The 19,281-nt window shown below is 56.5% G+C and overlaps 1 protein-coding gene across 1 annotated transcript in view; it reads right to left on the bottom strand.

The window, feature by feature from the left end:
- NIN (ninein) overlaps window positions 1-18,978 on the bottom strand; it is a 65,217-nt gene extending 46,239 nt beyond the window's left edge. The window contains exons 1-3 of the mRNA XM_075029455.1: window positions 18,934-18,978; window positions 12,504-12,707; window positions 6,251-6,332 (exon numbers count right to left, since the gene is read on the bottom strand). Coding sequence (XP_074885556.1) covers window positions 6,251-6,332; window positions 12,504-12,686 — 265 coding nt within the window. The 5' untranslated portion in view covers window positions 12,687-12,707; window positions 18,934-18,978. The remainder of the gene's footprint in view (window positions 1-6,250; window positions 6,333-12,503; window positions 12,708-18,933) is intronic.
- Window positions 18,979-19,281: the final 303 nt, after the last annotated feature.

A 19,281-nucleotide genomic window follows, 5' to 3' on the forward strand; every position in this document is an offset into this window, starting at 1 on the left:
TACACAGGACTAGGAGTCCTTTGATTCCTCCAGCCTTGCACTCCATCCATCCATATTGCAGCTCTAGGGAACAAACCCAGCGCCCGTGTTTGAACAAGGCCATTTTAACAAGATTTGCTGCAGCTGGGACTCGCACATGAAAGTTGTGTGATGAAGTGCGCCGATAGAAAAATCGCAATGAGACAGGCTGATTAAGTAAGAGCCCGAGAACAAAAGCAAACCTTATCACTCCTATTAAAGCCTGCCCGGTGGTGAACAATCTCCATCGAGCAGCTCTCTCTGAAATGCTAATATTTGTGGCTACTCATTCACCCATTTATTTTCTCCCTGCCATCTCCCCGCCCTTGCAGAAGAGGGCTGGGGGGCTTTGTTTTTTTGTTTTGGGTTTTGTTTTTTTTTTTTGGTTTTTTTTGGTTTTTTTTGGGGTTTTTTTTGTTGAGAAATAATCTTTCCTCCTCTAAGACAGAAACGCACCTCCGTGCCCATCTGTCTTTGGAAAGGTGTGGGGGGAAAAGAAGCAGTCATTTAGCAATAATGAAGCTATGGTTAAATTTCTGTCTGGATTTCCCAATGCTCAGAAGAGTCCTGTTTCCACCCCCCCACCCCAACAGCGTGTTTAACCACTGCTGCAGCTCAAAATCCAGCTGTATATAGAATTAAAGGTGCCTTCACGCCGTGCCACCCTGCAAGCGCTTTAACAGCAAGCGGGGAAATGGGAGCTTCTCCCCACTTTTGTGTTTTAAGCATTTGGAGGCTGGCAGCTGATTTCTCTCTCCTCTTTGGTCTGAGCAACCGGGTGTGCTTGTTTTGCTTTTGCAATTAAAAAACTGCAAAGCCTGAGAACGTCCCTGGGAGGGAAAGGCGACCCTTGACAGTTTGACAAGTGCAGAAAGTTTGCTCCTGCCTCACAAAGCTCTGACTTTGAAATAGGCTGTCCCTGAGCCCAGCTCCCGAGGGGATCCCAGCTCAAGCACCCTGAAATCCCATTTCCAGAGCCAGCGTGCTTTCGTTAACGCTAGGTTACAGCTCTTCCCCCACAAGCCCCCGTGCCGTTGGCTGCCAGGTGCACGGTGCAGGATAAAGCCCTTGCGTTACGGGGCCACGGGCATCGCACCGGTGTAAGGGACCGCATCCTGCGGCCCCATCCCTGGGAGCACAGACCCGTCTCCTTTGCAGAAAGCCCCACGCACCATTATCTCTGGACCGGGTGTGCGTGGATACCTCCCATATGTGCAGCATCCTCTAAGGGTCTCTGCCCTCCGGCTTTCCCAACCCAAGCCCCCAGCGCAGCAGCCAGTGCCCTCGACGCTCCCACCACCCCCAGTATTTAGGGAAAGCTGAGCACACATGCCAGCAAAAAGCAGCAACCCGTGCTCCCCGAATGCGGAAAATTCACTGACAAGCTGAGCGGAGTTTCTCATTTCCAGCCAAAACTGACGAGGAGGGATGGAAATAGCCGCTCAGTCCACACGTGCTTTCAAAGGCACAGGAGAAAACAGGAGGGAGATGTCAAAAATCGATGCTTTCAGTGAGGCAGATGCCATGAGACAGCCCTGCATGCTATTTATCCCAAACATTATAAAAATATACCCCTGTACTGAACACCGAGGGGAGGCTGCTTGTGCTCGAGTCTGACCCCCGGTACCCCCCCTTCTGCAACCAGCAGCAAGGCGAGATGCTGCTCCTCACAGACCCTCGCTATTGTGCGGCTGACAAGCTGCCAAGAAAAGGAAAAAAAAAAAGAGAAAAAGAAAATAGGTCGAACCCTCCCTGCTTCCTACAGCCCTCGGCAACACGCGGGCTTAGTAAAACACACACTCCGGAGCTGGTGCCTAATTAGACACTGGGGTCTGATCTGCCCCCCTGAACTGCCCCCGGGGCTGGGGGTGAGAGCAGGAGCCGTCAAGAGAGCAAGCCTCTCGCCTCCCTGTCCCACTGCCCGGGGTGGGTTTGTAGCCCCTAAAGTGCCCCCTGAAAAAGAAAAAAAAACCCAACTAAATCTGTATTTCACAAGAACCCCCCCTGATTTAAGCACTGCAGACAGAAGCCATCAATTCCCTGGCTCGCTCCCCCCCTCCCCGTCCATCTTGGCAGTTAAACGTCTCCATGGTTAGAGATTTACACTTGATTTTCTGCCTTTCTGCGCTAGATAAGTCATTTCAAAATCCTGCTCTGCCCTCAGACGCTTGGGGAGGAGGCGGGGGGGGGCTCCCCTTGATGGCGAGCAGCATTTTCCTGGGCCCAGCATCAAAGCCAGCGAGCGCAGACAAAAGGGGTTTTAGAGGAGGGAGACCCTCGCCCTGCCAGCCCATCGTTTAGAGGTGAAATTAATTTCTTTGCCGCTTAAGATTTGGAAGGGAGGGATCCTCCTCGCGGCGGCAGACAGCCTACCGCTGGGAAAAGCCCATCACAACTAGAATCTGCTAAATCCTAATCCCCCCCGAGACACCAGGTACTGCCTAAACTCCTCTTAGTCCTTATTTCACTCTTAGTCCCTATTTTGCACTTTGGGCTCAGCAATGGAGGTGGAGAGGAGCGGTGGCTGGGTCATCCCAGCCCCAAAATCAATGCATTTTGGCCCAGAGGCATCGTCTATGCTTATGTTATCCCTGTGCGGACAGCAGCACTGGTTTTATACCTGTCCCCCCCCCCAGGTCTGCTTGCGGAGCCAGACCTTTGCAACCTGCATGAGCAACCTTTCCCCCCACGGGTGGGATTCCTGCAAGGGCATCATCCCCACCAGCTCCTCTTCAGGAGGGCAGCTCTGTTGTCTCCATACTCTGGGAAGTAAAAAAAAAACAACCCCAAAAACCCACAAAAAAACCCAACAGCCCCTCGTGACCGCAGGGAGGATGGCGTCAAGCTGCTCTTTAATTTGTCCTGGGTGTTCCCGTAATCCTGCACTCCACCCCGGTAATCCCTCCCTATCCAGGCTTCCAACGCACAGAGCTGACTTTTTATTTGCCATAATGGGGAAGAAAAAAAGCCTGATTATTTTTTTCCCCCCTAATCACCCATATAACTGATTTTTTTTCCTTCCTTCCCTCCCTTATATCTATTTTATTGTCCCCAGACACCCCCTCACTGCTACAGTGACCCATGGAAAAAGAGCACCGGTGGCAGCAGCACCCAGCCCGGGTCCCACGGGGCTGCCAGCAGCATCTCTCCAGACCACCAAACCCCAGTAATTCAGGCTGCAATTTATCCGCACGCACCACCTTTGTCAGGCAGCTCCGCGAAGGTCCGAGGTGCTGCTGGGGGTGACGGGTCTCCCCAGCAGTCACACTCCTGCTTGCAGAAACTAAAATAACCACTACTTTAAGACACATTCAGGCCTTTTTCTGCTTTTCCCAGAGTCTCCCCCATTCCTCTGCCCAACCACGTCACTTCTCGACAGAGCTGGGGTTTTGCCCGGCTGGCTGATGCTCTGGTTTGCAGCTGGGTCTGTGTCCCCACACCGATGTCCTTGAGGGGACAGAGCTGATGACAGCAGCGCTGGGAACCCTGCCTGCCTTAGTTTGCAGGGCTGCTTCCCAGGCAAGGTGCCTGCAGCACGCCAGGACCATCCTCCCTGCCAGTCTTCCCTTCCGAAAGGGAATCTAGCTTCTTTGCCAAAAAAAAAATAAAATGTATATATCTATATCTATATATATATAGATATAGATATATCAGCTGTTTTCTGCAAGCCTGAGTGCCTCTCCCACTTGCTGCTTGCCCCCCAAAACCAGGGAAACCCCATCAGCCACTTCTGCAGGAACTGCTTTCGCATCCCGCAGCAGTTTTGGTTCCTCGTCCCCACGCCGTGGGTCCCGCCGTGACCCCAGAGGCCGCCCCATCACCCACGGGCTCGTTGTACCAAGCCATCCTCCCCGAGCCGGGCTGCGCTGCACCCATGGGGACGAGGATGCTGTCCCCTGCCGGGTCCCCCCAGCCGCCTCGCACGGGGTGTCTGGGGGCTGCAGGGGAGCAGCTGGTTCGGAGAGCGAAAAGCCAAGCCCTCCGGCTGCTGGCAGACCCAAGGGACCTTCCCATCGCCCAAGTCCTTGGGTAAAACCACAACATCAAGGCACACAGCCGCGTCCTTGCAGAACAAACTCTGCGGATGCAGCAAACAGCCTTAAAATCCATGCCTTACCCCCCCACCCCCCAAATTAAATTTTCATTTAAATGATACGATTTGGAGCTCTTAACTCAATTTTTCCCAAGCCCGGGGCAGGCTGTAACACCAGCATTTCCACAGTCACTGACAGTTTGACACCAACAGCGCGAAGCAGCTTGTTCTCCCAATCTCAAGTTTGATCTAAATTAAAAGAAGCAAAGACTTTGGCGTTAACCAACCTGTCAAAATGCATTAAAAATAAATGTCTCCCAGGCCTGCCTGGCGCAGGCTGCCTACCTGCGCCGCATGCCCTTTGATTACCTGCCTTGCAAAACCCAGCTGACAAACGTGTCCCCAAGGAGGGCTCTCAGACTCCAGTGCAGCCTCTTGCCGGCTGCATTTGTAATTTCCCCTGCGATAACCCCAAATTTAGCCCTTTCTAGAAGATTTATTTATATTTAAATCAAACCGGAGCTTCTCAGCCATATGATTCCCCAACAAATGCAGAGCACCGGATTAGTTCTGGTTCGCTGGGGTGCCGGGGCTGCCTCCCATTCTCTGCCAGCTCTTTTCCGAGGGACTGGAAGGGATCGCAGCAGATCCGACCCCTCGCCAGGCACCGGCGAGGCTCCCCCCTCGCTCCCGAGCACCCACCGACCTGCGTCAGGAAATTGCGTTAAGGGATGCCGGGTGCAAGAGCTGTCGTCGCCCATCTCCCTCTAAGCATTAAGAGCTTTGGAAATGAGGGGTGGAAAATAAAAATAATCCATCAATTGCATCTCTTGGGCCCTGCGGTTTTTGCAGCCTATTTAAGGGGGAAATTTGTAATTTTACTGCGCTCTCAAGCGCGGGATGCTCCAGCTGAGATTGATGCTCCAGGAGAGGAAACCTGGAGTTTCCCTCTCCCCTCCTTGCTAAGCTGTTTTTTCCTTCGGGGATTTCGCGTCCCTGCTGCTCCGAAGGCAGGATTAGGGATTTACATACAGGTGTGACACCAGGCAGACCTCAACACCCCCCCCCGGCTCCAGCTGGAGCTGCAGGGGCTCAGCCCTCACCCCGGCCCCACACCTCCCCAGTGCTCCCAGCACCACCAGCCCCTTGTGCACGGGGAGGTGGCGGGAAGGGGGGGGCACACCAAAGCTGTGACCCTTTTTTCCTGCGGAGGGTCTAAAAAGCCGCATTTTCAAGGCACGCTGAAACAAAGCAAGGAAAAACCAGGACGGTGGGGACTTCGCAGCACCCGCTGCTTTCTCCGACCAGCCCCAGCCTGGTTTGTCAGAGGGCTTGTCTTGCTCAGGAACACCTTTGGGCCAGACTGGTTGTTCCCTGGGATAAATACAGTTACCTCGAAGTAGCTTCCTACAGGAAACTCACCCTGCTCATCTCAGACACAAGGAAACAGAATGGACTTTTAAAAAAAAAATAATATTAAAATCAGTGCTAGACAGGAGGGATATTTCCATGTCCAGCAGCCCATCTCCAGGAGGAGTCCTTGCACACAGCTTCCCGTTAGAACCTTCACAAAACCAGAGTAGCATCCAAAGCCAGCACGGGTTTTCGGTAAGGCACTGCTGTCCCCCCGAGACAGATCCCACCACCGGCTGGAGCGGAGGGTCCCCCGAGGCAGAGCTCACAAACCCTCCTGCCAGGCTGCGGTCACACCACCTCAGAGCCAAAATACTCGAGTGGAGGGCAAGGGGATGTGCCAGCCCCAGCCGGGAAAAAGCAGCAGCAGCATTAAAGCAGCCATTTGATTGCCTGCCCATAACTATCTGCTGCAGCCGGAGAGCTCCTAAAGCATCCCTGGCCACCAGAAGCGTTGTGGGATGGAGAGATCTCAGCCCATTTAGCAGCCATGGGATGTCTTGAGCTTCTGAAGTGCTGTTAGCTGTCTACACGCAGACATCACGTGCCTCTCCGGGCATTTAGATCATGGTAATGGGATATAAATATCTAATAGCTCAGAAAACGCTTTTGTACAAGGCTCCACAACAGACCTTAACTCCCCCTTCTCCCTAGGTCAGGATCTTCTGCTTGGATGCCCAATCTCGGCACCTAAAAAGCACTTTCTCTTTTAAATCCCTCTGTGAGAATCACCCACGTCTGCTTTGCCAAAGAAAATGTACTGGTTTAGATAATTTCAGGATTTACCTGGTTCTTGGAAGTGTTCTTCATTTGACAAGGTTCTGGATAAGATGAGGATAAGTGCTTCTTTGAATTGATCAAAGTGGACCTGTGGAAAAAAAGGAAGAAAGGAGGAAATCAACTGGTGCCGATAATTAACTATCAGGCCAACAATCCAGCAGGAGGATGGGGAGCAACGCAAATCACTCAGACCACCACACTGAAACAGGAGCACGCCTGTGTCTGCCGACGACCTCGGCGAGGGGCACGAACGAACCTCGGCTTGTTCGGTCTTGGGGCCTGGAGAAATGGCAGCAAGCAACATGAAGACACAGCAAGCATCTCTGAGCACGTGGAAAAAATGATTGCTATCACAGAATGACTCAAAGCCACTGCTTTAACCCATTGGGTGGGGTTTTCCATCAAGCGAGAAGCCGAAACAACATGTCCAGAGGACCAGGGAGCATCTCCATCGCTTGAGATGACGTGGCCAGAGTCAGTGGCTCCTACAGCGAGATACCAGTCCTGACCAGTGACGAGATACTGGTTGTGGAAACGCTCCACTGCCCTAACCAAGCTTCAGAAAACACTTTCCAAAGCAGATGGCAGAAAGGCGCACCCTTTCCAGGGCAGCCCTGCCCTGGCTCCTGCCTGCTGCAGCTCCGCGAGGGCTGGACTGGAAGTACCAGGTCTGGATTGTGGCTATAGGAAAAACAAGGAGGGATGACAAGGAGGGTTTTTTTTCCCCCCACTCTTCCATCTGCGTCTTCCTGGAAAGCCTCCTGCCTCACCGCCACGAACAGTTGCAAAGGGGCTACAGCATCCTCCGCAGCCGCGCTGGGGAATGTCAGCAATTCCAGCCGTGGGGGACGGAAACCCAGGGACAGCTGGGGAAGCTATTTGACATGGGTCAGTGGCGAGGCAGAGCTGCCTGCTACGATTTCTTTTGGCTAAATAAATCTTAGGAGAATTTTTAGCATTGAACAAGAGACTTTGTATTTAAAGAACCCACCGAGGTCGCTCTCGCTGGCAGAGTCGATTGCTGCAAATCGGGCACAAAGGGCAGGAGCTGCAGCCAGAGGGGATTTTAACGCCGCTGGGGGAGGCAGAAGCGGCAAAGTCCGGGTCTGAAGTTCGCCAGCTTGTTCTCGCAGTTGAGCCAGCCCCAAAAAAAGAGCAACATGCTCCCAGGCAGGCAGGGGACGACAGCGGAGCTGGGGGCTCAGCCACGGGCCCCCCGTGCAGGGGAGCACCTCACACTGCAGCTCAGGCAGTGCAAGTCACGCCTGTGGTTTTAAACACAGGCTCCCTGAGTAATTAAACAGTTAGAAATATGTTCAGCAAAGAAACTTGTCAGGGGTGCCTTCATCTGAATACTAATTGCTGCCATTCATTTCCAAACGCCGGTGTACTTCAAAAGGACAGTTTACAGAGATAGGAGAATTTGCCTGATTAAAAAAACTTGACATTTAGACTAAATGAGGATGAATAAAAGATGAGGGTGTTCGAATAACAGGTCCCCTCCCCATGGGATCTTCTCAGGAAGGGAACGGTGACAACAGCCAGAGGGACAGACAGAGCCGGTCCCTCGGACGGGTGCTGGGGCCGGGTTCAGATGGGACCTCATGGCAGCAAGAAAATAAAATAAAAACCACTTGGCATCACTCACGCAAACACACCAAATAAGAAGGCAGAGTAAAACCACTTGGGCAGGTGTGGAGAGTACCACTGACACGTAACCTGCTCTGCCTAACGAGCCCCATAACTCGTGTTTGCCAAGAAGCGCTAACGAAGGGGAGGAAGGAAGGAGAGACCCGAGCCCTCGCTGCCGCAGCTGCGTGCGGGACAGATGGCTCCGGCATCGAGACCACAGAGCAATTTTACCATGACCACGATGTCCAAAGAAGCCCACGGAAGATTAGGGTGCGGGGCAGGAGGTGGCCATTCTCCAGCCTCCCATGCCAGCACTGTAGCTGGCTGCACAGCAGGAAAATTTAAAGTGCAAATCAGCAGCAGAGAGACACGACAGCGGGTGCCTGCGCAGGCTCAGAGGGGTCCCGCAATGCCTTCGGAGCGGCAGCACCCAACTCTGTAGATGTAGCCCAAGCTGGGGGGGGGGGGAAGGGGAGATATTTTTCTTTAGGAAAACCTCTGGCCCATCCTATAACCAGGAAAAACAGTATCTGCTCGTGGTGCACATTTGACCTTGGATGCTGCATGTCTGTACCCAGAGCACTTAAAGAGTTAGAAAAATGCAACTGTTAAAATTAAGCTGTGCTCAAGTACAAGCCAGGCAAGGCAGCCTGTGGGACAGCAAAGCCTCAAACGCTACAATATCTTATAAAGACAGCAATCCTTTGCCACTGCTCCCCAGCAAAGTCCTCGCTCTACATCCCCACCCAATTTAAATGCCAATGTGCGTGCAGGGGAGGATGTGCATCCCCAGGAGAGACGGTGTAGGCAATGCCCACGTCGCGAAGCACCCCACACCCCTGTGCTCGGTACCTGCACACCTGCAGCATCCATGTGCTGTCACGGAGGGCCACAATCCTGCCTGGAAAACCCGTGCCAGGGAGGCTGTGGGCTTCCCACGAGCGCACGGAGCACTTCCAGGGATGCGACAGCCCACGTGGGCAGGCACAAGTCTGCAGCAATAGCTTTTGGTTTTTGCTCACAGAACATTTCCAGCAAAAGGACTGGCCTGGACAGCCCTGGGGAGGAGAGCACTGACTGCAGCAGCGTTGCACAAAGCACCGTCCACTTCTGGAAAACAGCCTCAGACGCTCAAGCCAACCCAAAAGCTTTACAAATGCAAGGCAGAAAGTATACAGCAGCAAAACAGTGTCAGGGTATTTAAAGTTAATGCTCTGTTGAATTAACTGAATTAAAATTCGACTGAATTTGGGGGATTTTGGAACTGCCAACTCGTGCATCTGCTCACGGGGGTCTCAAACAGCAGCTCAAGGGCTGATCCAAACCAGCCCGAACCCAGCCGAGTTTGGGAGGCAACGGCACGGTGTGCGTTCGTGCCCACCCAGAGGTGTGGATCAGGGTCAGGACACGTGTCCCTGCAAACCCCACAGCGAGACCAGGGCTCCGCACGGTGCTGGGGACATGTTAAGTCCCTGGTGAGGAGAATTTTCCCAGAACACATAAATCAGAGGCAAACAAGACTAATATGCCAATGCAGGCATAGCAAGCCCAGCCCAGCTTCCCCACGGTAATGAGGGACCAACCAAGCTGCCGGCTGCTGAGCAACCCCAGCACCTTTGAGAAATCTTGACACCTGCTTTAAAGCAAGTTTCCTATGAAGCCATGACTTATTAGCACTAGAAAGAGAGCGTGCATGTGCCAAGCTACCTGCTGCTTCTCACTATTTCTCCCTGCAATGCAAAGCAGCAGACCGCAGCCCCGGTCTCTCGGGGGCAAACCGGCATCGGTGGCTCCTTGCAGCTCCCTCTCCTTCATCTTCAAGCAGAGTCCTTTTCTCAAAGCCCTGTCCCTGCTTGCAAACACCTACCAGCAGCGGCAGCCAGAAGTTTGCAGAGGGAAATGTCAGGTGGGGAAGACATAGGAACAGGTCAATCTTGCGACCAAGTCTCCTGCCTGGCATGCAAAAAGCCACCGCGAATTGAGGGCAGCGGCGTCACGGCGGGCTCAGAGGGAGTATATTTGCAAGAGGTCACCAGCCAAAGCATCGAAGGGAGCTGACGAGTGAAACCCCACGCTGCGGTGTCCTTGCTGCGGGCTCGCAAGGTGAAACCTGAACTCCCCGTCCCCGCTTGAGGACGGCCACAAAGTCCTTGCGCAGGGTCCGGAGGTGCCCGACTTACCCCCCTCCCTGCAAATCATATAACCGCGGTACCCGAGACGCCACTCTGCATTAGCTGCTAATTAACAGGCGCCGTTCTTTCGGAGGCCGGAGGAGAAGGGCACTCCTGCATGCATCCTCTCGGTCCCACAGTCAAGCGCGAGGGGTCCGAGGAAACAGCTTTTCCCAAGGAATCCCAGGAATTGCTGCGAGCGTCGCCTCCGCACGCAATCGCGTGAGGAAAGCGGTTCTGGGATGGTTTGGCTCTGCCGCCAGCCAGGGCGAGATTTACACACCCTCGCCGGACCCTGCAGATAGCACGTACCCGTTAATTCCCAAAGCATCGCACGGAGAGGCGGGACGCAGCGTGTCCAGCCCCGCGCCGGGATGCCAGCTCAGCTCCCGGTCCAACCACCGCGGCGCATTCATCCCCAGAGCAGAGCCCCCGGCACAAAAGCAAGCACGTGGCCCCGCCGGGTTGCCCCTCGGCAGACAAAACCGTCGTGTGTCCGTGTCCGTCCGTCCCCCCCCCCGGTGCCCTCCCATAAAACCCGGCCTCTGGAAGCGCGGACAAACAAAGGCTGCTCCCACCGCCAAGAGGGACCATCTGCGGCAAGGAGCCGGCAGGGCAGGTGCAAGAAGCCTGCGCTCGGGGAGCAACATGTTTGCTGCTATTCTCCCGACGAGCTCCCTAGGAAACCCGGAGGATTCGATAGCTATTAAATCAGGCTCGCGCTTAGACATGGGCCATTGCTGCTGCTAACGAGCGCAAATGCTGGGGAGATGGGAGGGAACGCAGGAGACAAAGATTATTCTGACGTTCAAGTCGCAGGTCGTGAGCGAGAACCGTCCCCAAAGACAAAGAGGGGAAATAAAATAAAAACGCTCCTTGGGATGCCCAGGGACAGCTTGCAGGGATGGAGCTCCCGCCTGGGATGGGGCGAGCATCACCCAGCACTCGGGACACTTTAGCAGGGGCTTTTCGATGCTGCTGGGCTGAGCATTTACTGCATTTATCTTTGCTTTCCACCCACAGGATGAGCACTGTTGCTTTAGCCCTGACCAGCTGTGACAACCACATCTTTAGCACTGTTCTTCCTTTCCCTCTATCCCACCATCCTACAAACGGCAAAGCCGGATAACAGCATCCGAGCGGTGGAAGCTCAAGTCGGAGCACGGAAAGTCTCCGGTGCTCAAGCAAATGCCACACTGCAACTCCGAAGGTCAGAAACCTCCATCTGGATCCATCCATGCTCCAGCACCACTTGCCGTCAGCAGAAAAGCTACGACCCCAGGGCAGGCGAGGAAGAGGAGGCTTTGTTCGTTAAAGGAATTATTTTGTTTTGTGAAAGCTGCCGTTTGATAGGAAATTGGAGTCAGCATGGCTGCTTAGCTCATGTCTATCGAGAGCCCTGGCTGCCCTGCTCTGCGTTTTCTGATTTTAATAAGCAGTGATGGGATTTCAGGGTGATATTGAGGGAAGCACCCGATGCACTGCGAGCACAGCGTGCTGGGAAGGAGGTAATGCAGGAGCACAAGGACGTCCATGCTGAACACAGAGGTCCCCCCAAGGGCGAGCAGCTTCTGCTCAACACCCTGGCATTTAACTCTATAAAGGTACAACCACAACTGAAAAATCGCTTTGGAAAGCATGGTGTGCTCACCGGCCACAGCTTCCCTCCTGCTGCAGCCCCGCAGAAGGAAGGAGCCATTTGTCCCCAAAACCATATCCCAGGTGGGTCTGTGATAACCGCAGCTGCGTGCGGACACCACCACCGGGTAACGTGGACAAAGTGGGCTCAGCCAGCGACTGCTGGCCTTGGACAATATTCTCCGCTTCAGAGAAACGTGCCTGACTGCATGCGACCCCACCGCTTTAACTACAGCTTAAGTCAGTGCAAATCACAGGCTCAAGCCCTGGCTTCAGGTCCCCATCGCATCCCAAGCGCCGCAGAGTTTGTGCAAGCACCCGGTGAGCTGGTTTGGGGAGATGACCCAGGTCAGAAGCAGCACTTAACCGGTGCTGGGGGGCACGTGTGCTGGGTGAGCCAGAACACGCTCGGCCGAGCGCCAGCGTGGGTGCGGGGACAGCAGGGACCCGGCACTTGGTCTAGCCTCGGACAAGGGGAAAAAACGCACCCTGCATCAGTGCAATGCCAGCACACGAGGCTAAGCGTAACGTGGTGGTTTCTGAGAGTTTCAGACCGCCTCCGGTCAGGGAAGACGTACCAGCGAGCAGTTTCCTTCCCAGTCATCACTAATCCCCCTCTCGGAAGCCGCCCTGCGCCCACCCTGCTCAACAGAACAACAGACACCGCAAGTCCTGCAGCCCCAGAGCCTCGGGGATGTTGGATATTCACAAATTACAGACATTCAGCTTCTTCCCATCGCCTTCCCATGTGCACAGGAGCAGTGCCTGGTGCTGCCTTGCTCCCAAGCCCCGGACCCCCCCCTTCGCCCCAGCCTTACCCTGCCTAGGACGTTGCCTTGGAGAAGGGTCTGCTGCAGTGCCGGGGCCACCTCCTCCAGGTGCAGCACATGGCAGAGGTCGGTGAGCTCCTCCTGCCCCAGGGACCCCGTGCCCGTGCTGTCGAAGCTGTCGAAGAGCTCCTTGAGGCGAGCTTCATACTGGTCCTGCTCAGCTTCATCCATCCCATAGCCTGCCACGCTCACCTGCGGGGAGAGACGGGGCCAGTGAGCATCGACCGCAGCACGGCGTGCAAAGGCAAAAAAAAACCCAAGGGCTGGTTCAGGGGCAGCCCGCGAGGCCGTTTGCCGCAGTTTTTGTTCACATTAAGTGAATCTGGTGCTCTACCACCTCTCCAGCCTCTTCCAGCCCACCGGGTGAAGGCAGAAGTCGCACAGCAGAAAAAGCAAGGGGGGAAAAAAAGCCTGCAGAGCCAAACCCTGCAGGTGAGGACAGCCCCAGGTTGCACATCCCTACCTGCAACCTCACACTGGCTCCACGAGCCGCCTATTTGGCTCAGCTGGAGCAGCTGAGGTGCTGCGGGGGAAAAATTGTTCCCTTGAGCTCTGCTGGTTCCCAGGTGTTGCAGGTGATGCTTTATCTGCCTGAGCGAGGAGATAAACAACAATCCCGGCAGTAAAAGCTCACCAGCAGCAGGGAGCAAAGCACGGGGCTCTGCCTGCGGAGGGGAGGGCAGGAGATCCCAACCGCTGCCTCCCCCTGCACCCCAAACACTTCAGGCCAGCCAGCCACCGCATAAACCCCCCTCCACAAACATAAAACACATCGCTGCGCCAAATATGCTGCTTTTTATGCTGGCCCGGGTGCAGGGAGCCCCAACGTGCCATCAGCCCTGTCGATGCCAGCGTGCAGCATCTCTGCTTTCCTCCACAACCCCGGCACAAAGCCACACGGTGCCCTGCGCCCGGGGAGGACACGTCCCCGCTGGGTCACTGCCCGGTCCCATGGCATTCAGTGGACTGCTCTCCTTTAGGTACTTCGGCTCAAACCCTGTCTGAAGGCAGAGAAGTGTTTGACAGGGGACACTGCTAGGGTGGCAGCGAACCCAGTCCTGGAGCAGAAATGACCCCAGCACGGAGACAGCTGAAACGTATCTGGTCTCCTGCACCAGCAAACAAAGCCCAGGTGGTTTCTCCACCCAAGGGCTTCATCCTCCCCTCCAAGTCAACGATTTTTCATCTGTCTCATCCCATCACCAACCAGAGCATTGCAGCCCCAGGAACTGTTTTGGGAGGGAAATTTCCTGTCCGAAATGAAGGATTTGGCTGGCATCCATTTATCCAGCCCGGCTGCGGGGCTCCCCGCCGGCTCGGGGCAGAAGCATAACCCACAGCCACGACACAGCCTTGGCATGCACGGCCACCGCGGGGGACATGCCACCACCCTGGGGGGGGGGGCACGACAGGCACCGTGGCTGTCATCGCGGGGCACACCGAGTGGCAGCGAGCACCGCAGGGACCTGGTGGCCCAAGGACACATCCCCAGGAACGCTCGGCCAGCCTCAAACCATCGCCCACGCGCCAGCCGGGTCTCCGGGTGAATTTTGTTTTGCCCGTGCTGCTGCAGGTTTTCTCAGCCAGATTTCCCGAAGCGGGGTCCTATCCGAACCCCCTCGCTGTCCAGCTCTGCTATGGAGCAGTCACCTCCCCAATTCCCTCTCGGCATCGCGGGGTTCCCGCAGCCTGCGGCCGCCTGCGTCATGGACATCCCAGAACAAGCAGAGCTGCCCTGACTGCAGGGTGCAGCCCGATTTCACCCCCGCCACCCGCCACCGCAGCCTCGAGGAACACGCCGATCTTCGAGAGCATCGCAAAGCCACCGCACGAGCTCCCGCAAGCGTCCTGTGACAGAGGGGCAATCGGAAAAGCCTGTCCCACCGACGCGGCTGGATAACCGGGGAAATCCCCGGGGCGGACACTGCAGCAGCCGTGTCCTTGATTTTGCCGGCTGCGGGAGCAGATGCCAACGCGGAGCAGCATCGGGCTCCCGCGCCTGCTGAGGGATGCGGGGCTGGTGCCAAGCGGCACGCAAGGTCCACGGCACTGAAATAGCCCAGCCTGGCTGTCCTTCCTCCCGCACTGACGTGGGCGAGGACGGCAGCATCGCCAAACCTCCGGAGCGGACGCAATCCCTCCCCATCCCTGTACCTGAGCCTCACACCCTCAGTGTCTCCTGGTTCCCCCCCCCCCCACTCCCACCCCAGATGCTTCTTGAGCTGCTTTAAGCAAAGCACCCAAGCGCTGCGGGGAGGAGCGAGGGTGCAGACGCGTTTGCATTCAACCCAGGGCGCAGAGGAGGAGTCGGCACCCGAAAACTCAGGTGCCCGCAAGCAGAAGGAAGGCAGCAAACTAGTGTCTGTTCTCACGCCGACAACCCCATTTCCCCACCCGCGGTTCAGCACGCGTGGGGATCAATAGCGGAGAGCCCTGCTCACCCCGGCCGTACACCCCGGCAGCCCCAAAACTCACAGCCGAGCCTGCGGCAGAGGTGACTCCGAACCCTGGAGCTTTCCAGGCGTTTTTGAGTCTGTTATCTTCAGGGTCAGCCACCTCCTGCCCCCAGAGACCTCTCCAGCACCCGACTTCAATTCCACACCGCCAGAACCAGTTCCCCCAGTTAGACAGCACGGAGAGCTAAACGCCACCTCCCAACGTGTCCCCGAGCACCCATGCTGCCGGAGCACTGGGGTCACCCCCTCTCGGTGCCGTACCACCAGACAGCCCCAAAAACTTACCCTGGATGAGTCTGGATGGGCTGAGGGAGGAGGCACTGGGGAGCCCATAAAACCAGCAAGAAAAATACGATCCCCAAAGGAGAAGAGCATCGGGTCCATGGTTCCTGCCTGGGGCCAGACCTGCCTTACAGCCCAGGTGAGTTTTCGGCAAGGGCAGCCTCGCACGTCCCCACGGCAAGGGATGGTCGGAGCTCACTGGGCTCCTCACCAGCTTGGCATGGCCCAGCCACCCCTGCGCAGCCCAGGGGAGGGGGATTTCATGCTTTCCAGCAAAAAAAGGCATCAGAAATAAAGAAAGAAGGGCAATGCTCTTCGCCTACCTGCAGTCAGTCAACGACGGCGAGCAGCTGGCAGCGAGGCGATCCCGCACGCATCCCGTGCAACCTCCATCTTAGGAAGCTGGCTCCGGCACGCAGCCGGCTGTGCAAGGTGACCCAAGATGCCTACTCCCGGCTGAATTATTCAGCAGCGCTTCAAGAAAGGAGGGGAGGGGAAAAAAAAAAAAAAAAAGGGAAAAATAAACCCCAACCCTCCTACCTGATGAGCTCGAGAGGCTGCCTGGCATCACCCAGCAGTCAAAATAATGAGGTCAACGGCATCAGATCCGCAGCGTGCGCAGGCACCCGCACGCCGGAGCTGCCGTGCGGGATCGGGGATGGGAGACTGGCAGCAGAGAAAGGGCTAAGAGGGGAGGGAGTGGGGGAAACACAAGAGGCACACAAAGCCCGAATTAAACTCCGGCCTTTCATCTCCGCTCCAGATGGGCCAGCAGCTGAGATGCAGGAGGGCGGCCCAGAGCCGGCAGGATAATAGGGGTGGGCAGGCAGCAGCTGAGCGGGGGCTCCCCGGTCCCCTGCGAGGAGGAGAGGGGCCGTTCCCCGCATAGGGCATCACTTTGTTCAGATTTATAGCTGGCCTTCTGTGTCCTGTTAAGACCCCCAAAACGCCCGGCTTGAGCAGACGGTGCAGAGGGGTGCAGGTTTAGGAGAACTACTTGGATTCATAACTGCATTTTTCTTTATTTCTCTTCTCCCTATAAGGAGTCCCAGGAAGCAAAGCAATTGGGGATCATGAGAAGAGGAAGTTTTCACCGGCGTTTCTTTCCTTCCTTTAAATCCACCCCCTCCTGAGAGCCAGATAACCTTCACAGCGCACAATGTAGAGGCCTGATATGACTAAATTCTCAGCTAAATTTAACTCAAACAATATAGGCTTAAACAGTAATTACTGCTTTGCATATCAAGTGCCTGGAATCAATATCAACCTCCAAGCTTTAGCCTGGAACTAAGGAAGACACAGATTACCTGGTCAATCAACGGCACCGAGTAAAAACTACACTTAGTGCAACGCCTTTTTTTCGGGTGCAAAACAGTATTAATGCAAACAGCACGCTTGTTGCTGTGCAGTGGCACAACATGGAGGTTTTGGGGATGCTCTGCCCGGATGCCCCTGTGGGCTGTATCACCAACCGCTCCTCTCCAGAGCTACGGGATACACCGCCTCCATCCCAAGCAGCCCCCCGCAGAAGGTGGTGGTGACCTCAAGCAAGTCATCTCCTTCAAGGGACACCAAGGAAAATGTTGCTTTCAGCACTAGTCTTGATTGCCTCGACTCAAACGAAGGCCCGGCAATTAGCAGTGAGTAAGCAGAGCGGCAGCACGTGGTCACCTCCAAAACACAAGCACCTTCTCCCCGAGACGCAACCGTTCCGTAGCGTCCGCCCCACGCTGAAGACCAAGACCACGCATGGGCAGGTTAAAAGCAACTTGCCCTTCCCTCTCTGCTTGGGACAACCGGGACGATGTGAACACAGCTGGCAAAACCCACCAGGACCCCACTTTTTAATGGTGGGGTTTATGACGAGATGCCCAGCAGTCACTGAAACCAGACCCTCGCGCCCTTGCTGGAAAGCCAGAGCTAGGGTTGTCTCATCTAACTCATTATCTCCTTCCCCTAATGAACCAGCTCATCCATCGCAGCTGCGGCTAAGCTGCCACGATTCACTGCATATATCCCCAAACCCCCACGCCGCTGCCTGCATCAGGGCAATTTCTGAGCTCAGCCCACCCTGCAACACCCTGTCCCCTCTTGGGGAGCAGTGGCTCCACAGAAGGTCACACCAAGAAACCAAAGGAAAGGGGTAAAAAAAAAAAAAGCCCCAACAGACAATGAAGCACCCAAATATCGGTAAATCACTCGACAGCATGCCTGGCTCTTCAAGGGTCACCACCAAAGTCAGCTTTACAGCTGGCGGTTCCTCCTCCCCATTGAGCACGGTCATAATTTTTGCAGCCCGGCGCTGGCTGCTTTGCACCTCAATGCCACCTCGCACCGTGCTCCCCAAAACACGGCCAAACCCTCCAAAGTTGGCAGAGAAAAGAAATTCTGTTAACCAAGCTCCGCTCCAGATTAGCAAAGCAGCGATGGCATATAAAGCGCTATAAATTTATGTAAAGAGCTTCAAAAGAAGCGCAGTGTTTTGAATATTCACGCCACCCCGGTATTTGCATTGTAATAGGGGCCTTTCAATAAGCAGCCTTCCCTTCAATAAGGAAAAACAAAGCGCCCATCTGTTTTGATTTTGCAAATCGGGCTGGAGTTGCACTGCAATAACTCGGGGAGCCCTGGGTGCGATAAAGCCCAAGGTATAGGCACAAAGCTGATTATTTCAGAAGTAAACAAAGCGAGCCGGCAATTTATCCAACGACGCCTCGCGCGCCGGGAAATAAGGGATTCGGTAATTCCCGCGGAGCTCAGCCCTGCGCCGGCTCCGATAAACCCGGGCCGTGCTGAATCACGGCGATAACGCCACGCACCCGTCGCGACGCGGGGACCGCGCGGCGAGCTTCACGCCCATCGCCCCCGCTCCGGCGAGCGAAGGAGAACGACGGGCAGGATAAACGCGCTCGCCCAAACTGACACCCAGCTTGTCAGCGGGTGACCCTCCCGGGCTGCGGATTTGGGTTTTCCTGGCTCAGAGATGATTTGGGTTTTCCTGGCTCACGGCCTCAGCCCCATCCTTCCCCGGATGCGCCAGAGGTGACGGGGCCCACGGTTTTGCGACCAGACAGCAGATGCCGTCTGCCGTCCTGGTGACGGCGAAGGCTTCGCCAATGACAAAACAACCGCTGTTATTAATTCCTCCAGCCACAGCCTGCTGCTTTCTCAACTCGGCCCGGGGGGACAGCCCCCGCTCCCACCCGCCACGTTCGGAGGATGCTTGGAGCATCTCTCCGGGAAGGGGGCTGCGCTGTCCCCTTGACAGGAGGGCGAGCAGCCCCCGGTTACCCCCCCCCACCACCACCACCGGTGCCATCAGCCTAAAGACCACCACCGGCGACCAGGGGGGGGGCTTTTGCGTGACCCCCCCCCCCGACTACGGCACCCCGTCCCCAGCATCCCCTTCCCGTCCAGCCCCCCCTCCCCTTTTCCCAGGACACCCACCTCGCCCGCTGCTCCCCTTCCCCGCCGGCCCCGGCCCGCAGCCCCGCACACGCGGCTCGGCCGCGCCGGGAAGGGGCGGGCTGCGCCCCGGTACCGCCCGCGGAGGAGGGACCGGCGGTGGCCGGGTCCGTGTCCGCCCCCCCCCCCCTCGCCTCGGGGGTCCGGGAACCCCCTCGGCGGTGCTCGGCGCTGCGCACCCCCCGGTCCCCCCCCGTTCCTTTCCCCGGGCTCACCCGGCGCGGCTGAAGCCGGTGACCTCCGGGCGCGGCAGGAACCGAGCGTTTGCGAAAGGGGGGGGGGGGGGGGGGGGGAAGCGGAGGAGGTGCCGCGTTCAAATGCGGCCGCGTTTATTGGGCCGAGGCTCGGGGGCGGCCCCCGGGGGTACGGGACGGCCCCGGGGCGGGGGCGACCGGCGGCGGGGGCCTTTGTGCGGCGGGGGGCCCCGCTGGCACCGCCCGGGACCGCCTCCCCCCCCCCCCTGCCCGGCATCAGAAGCAGCGGTCGGCACCGCGGGGGAACGCTCCGGGGGGTTCCCGCACCCCCCCCCCCCCCCCCGCTGTCCCGCACCCCAGGGGGGCACC

Source organism: Buteo buteo, chromosome 6 (assembly GCF_964188355.1).
Source record: "Buteo buteo chromosome 6, bButBut1.hap1.1, whole genome shotgun sequence".
NCBI lineage: Eukaryota > Metazoa > Chordata > Aves > Accipitriformes > Accipitridae > Buteo > Buteo buteo.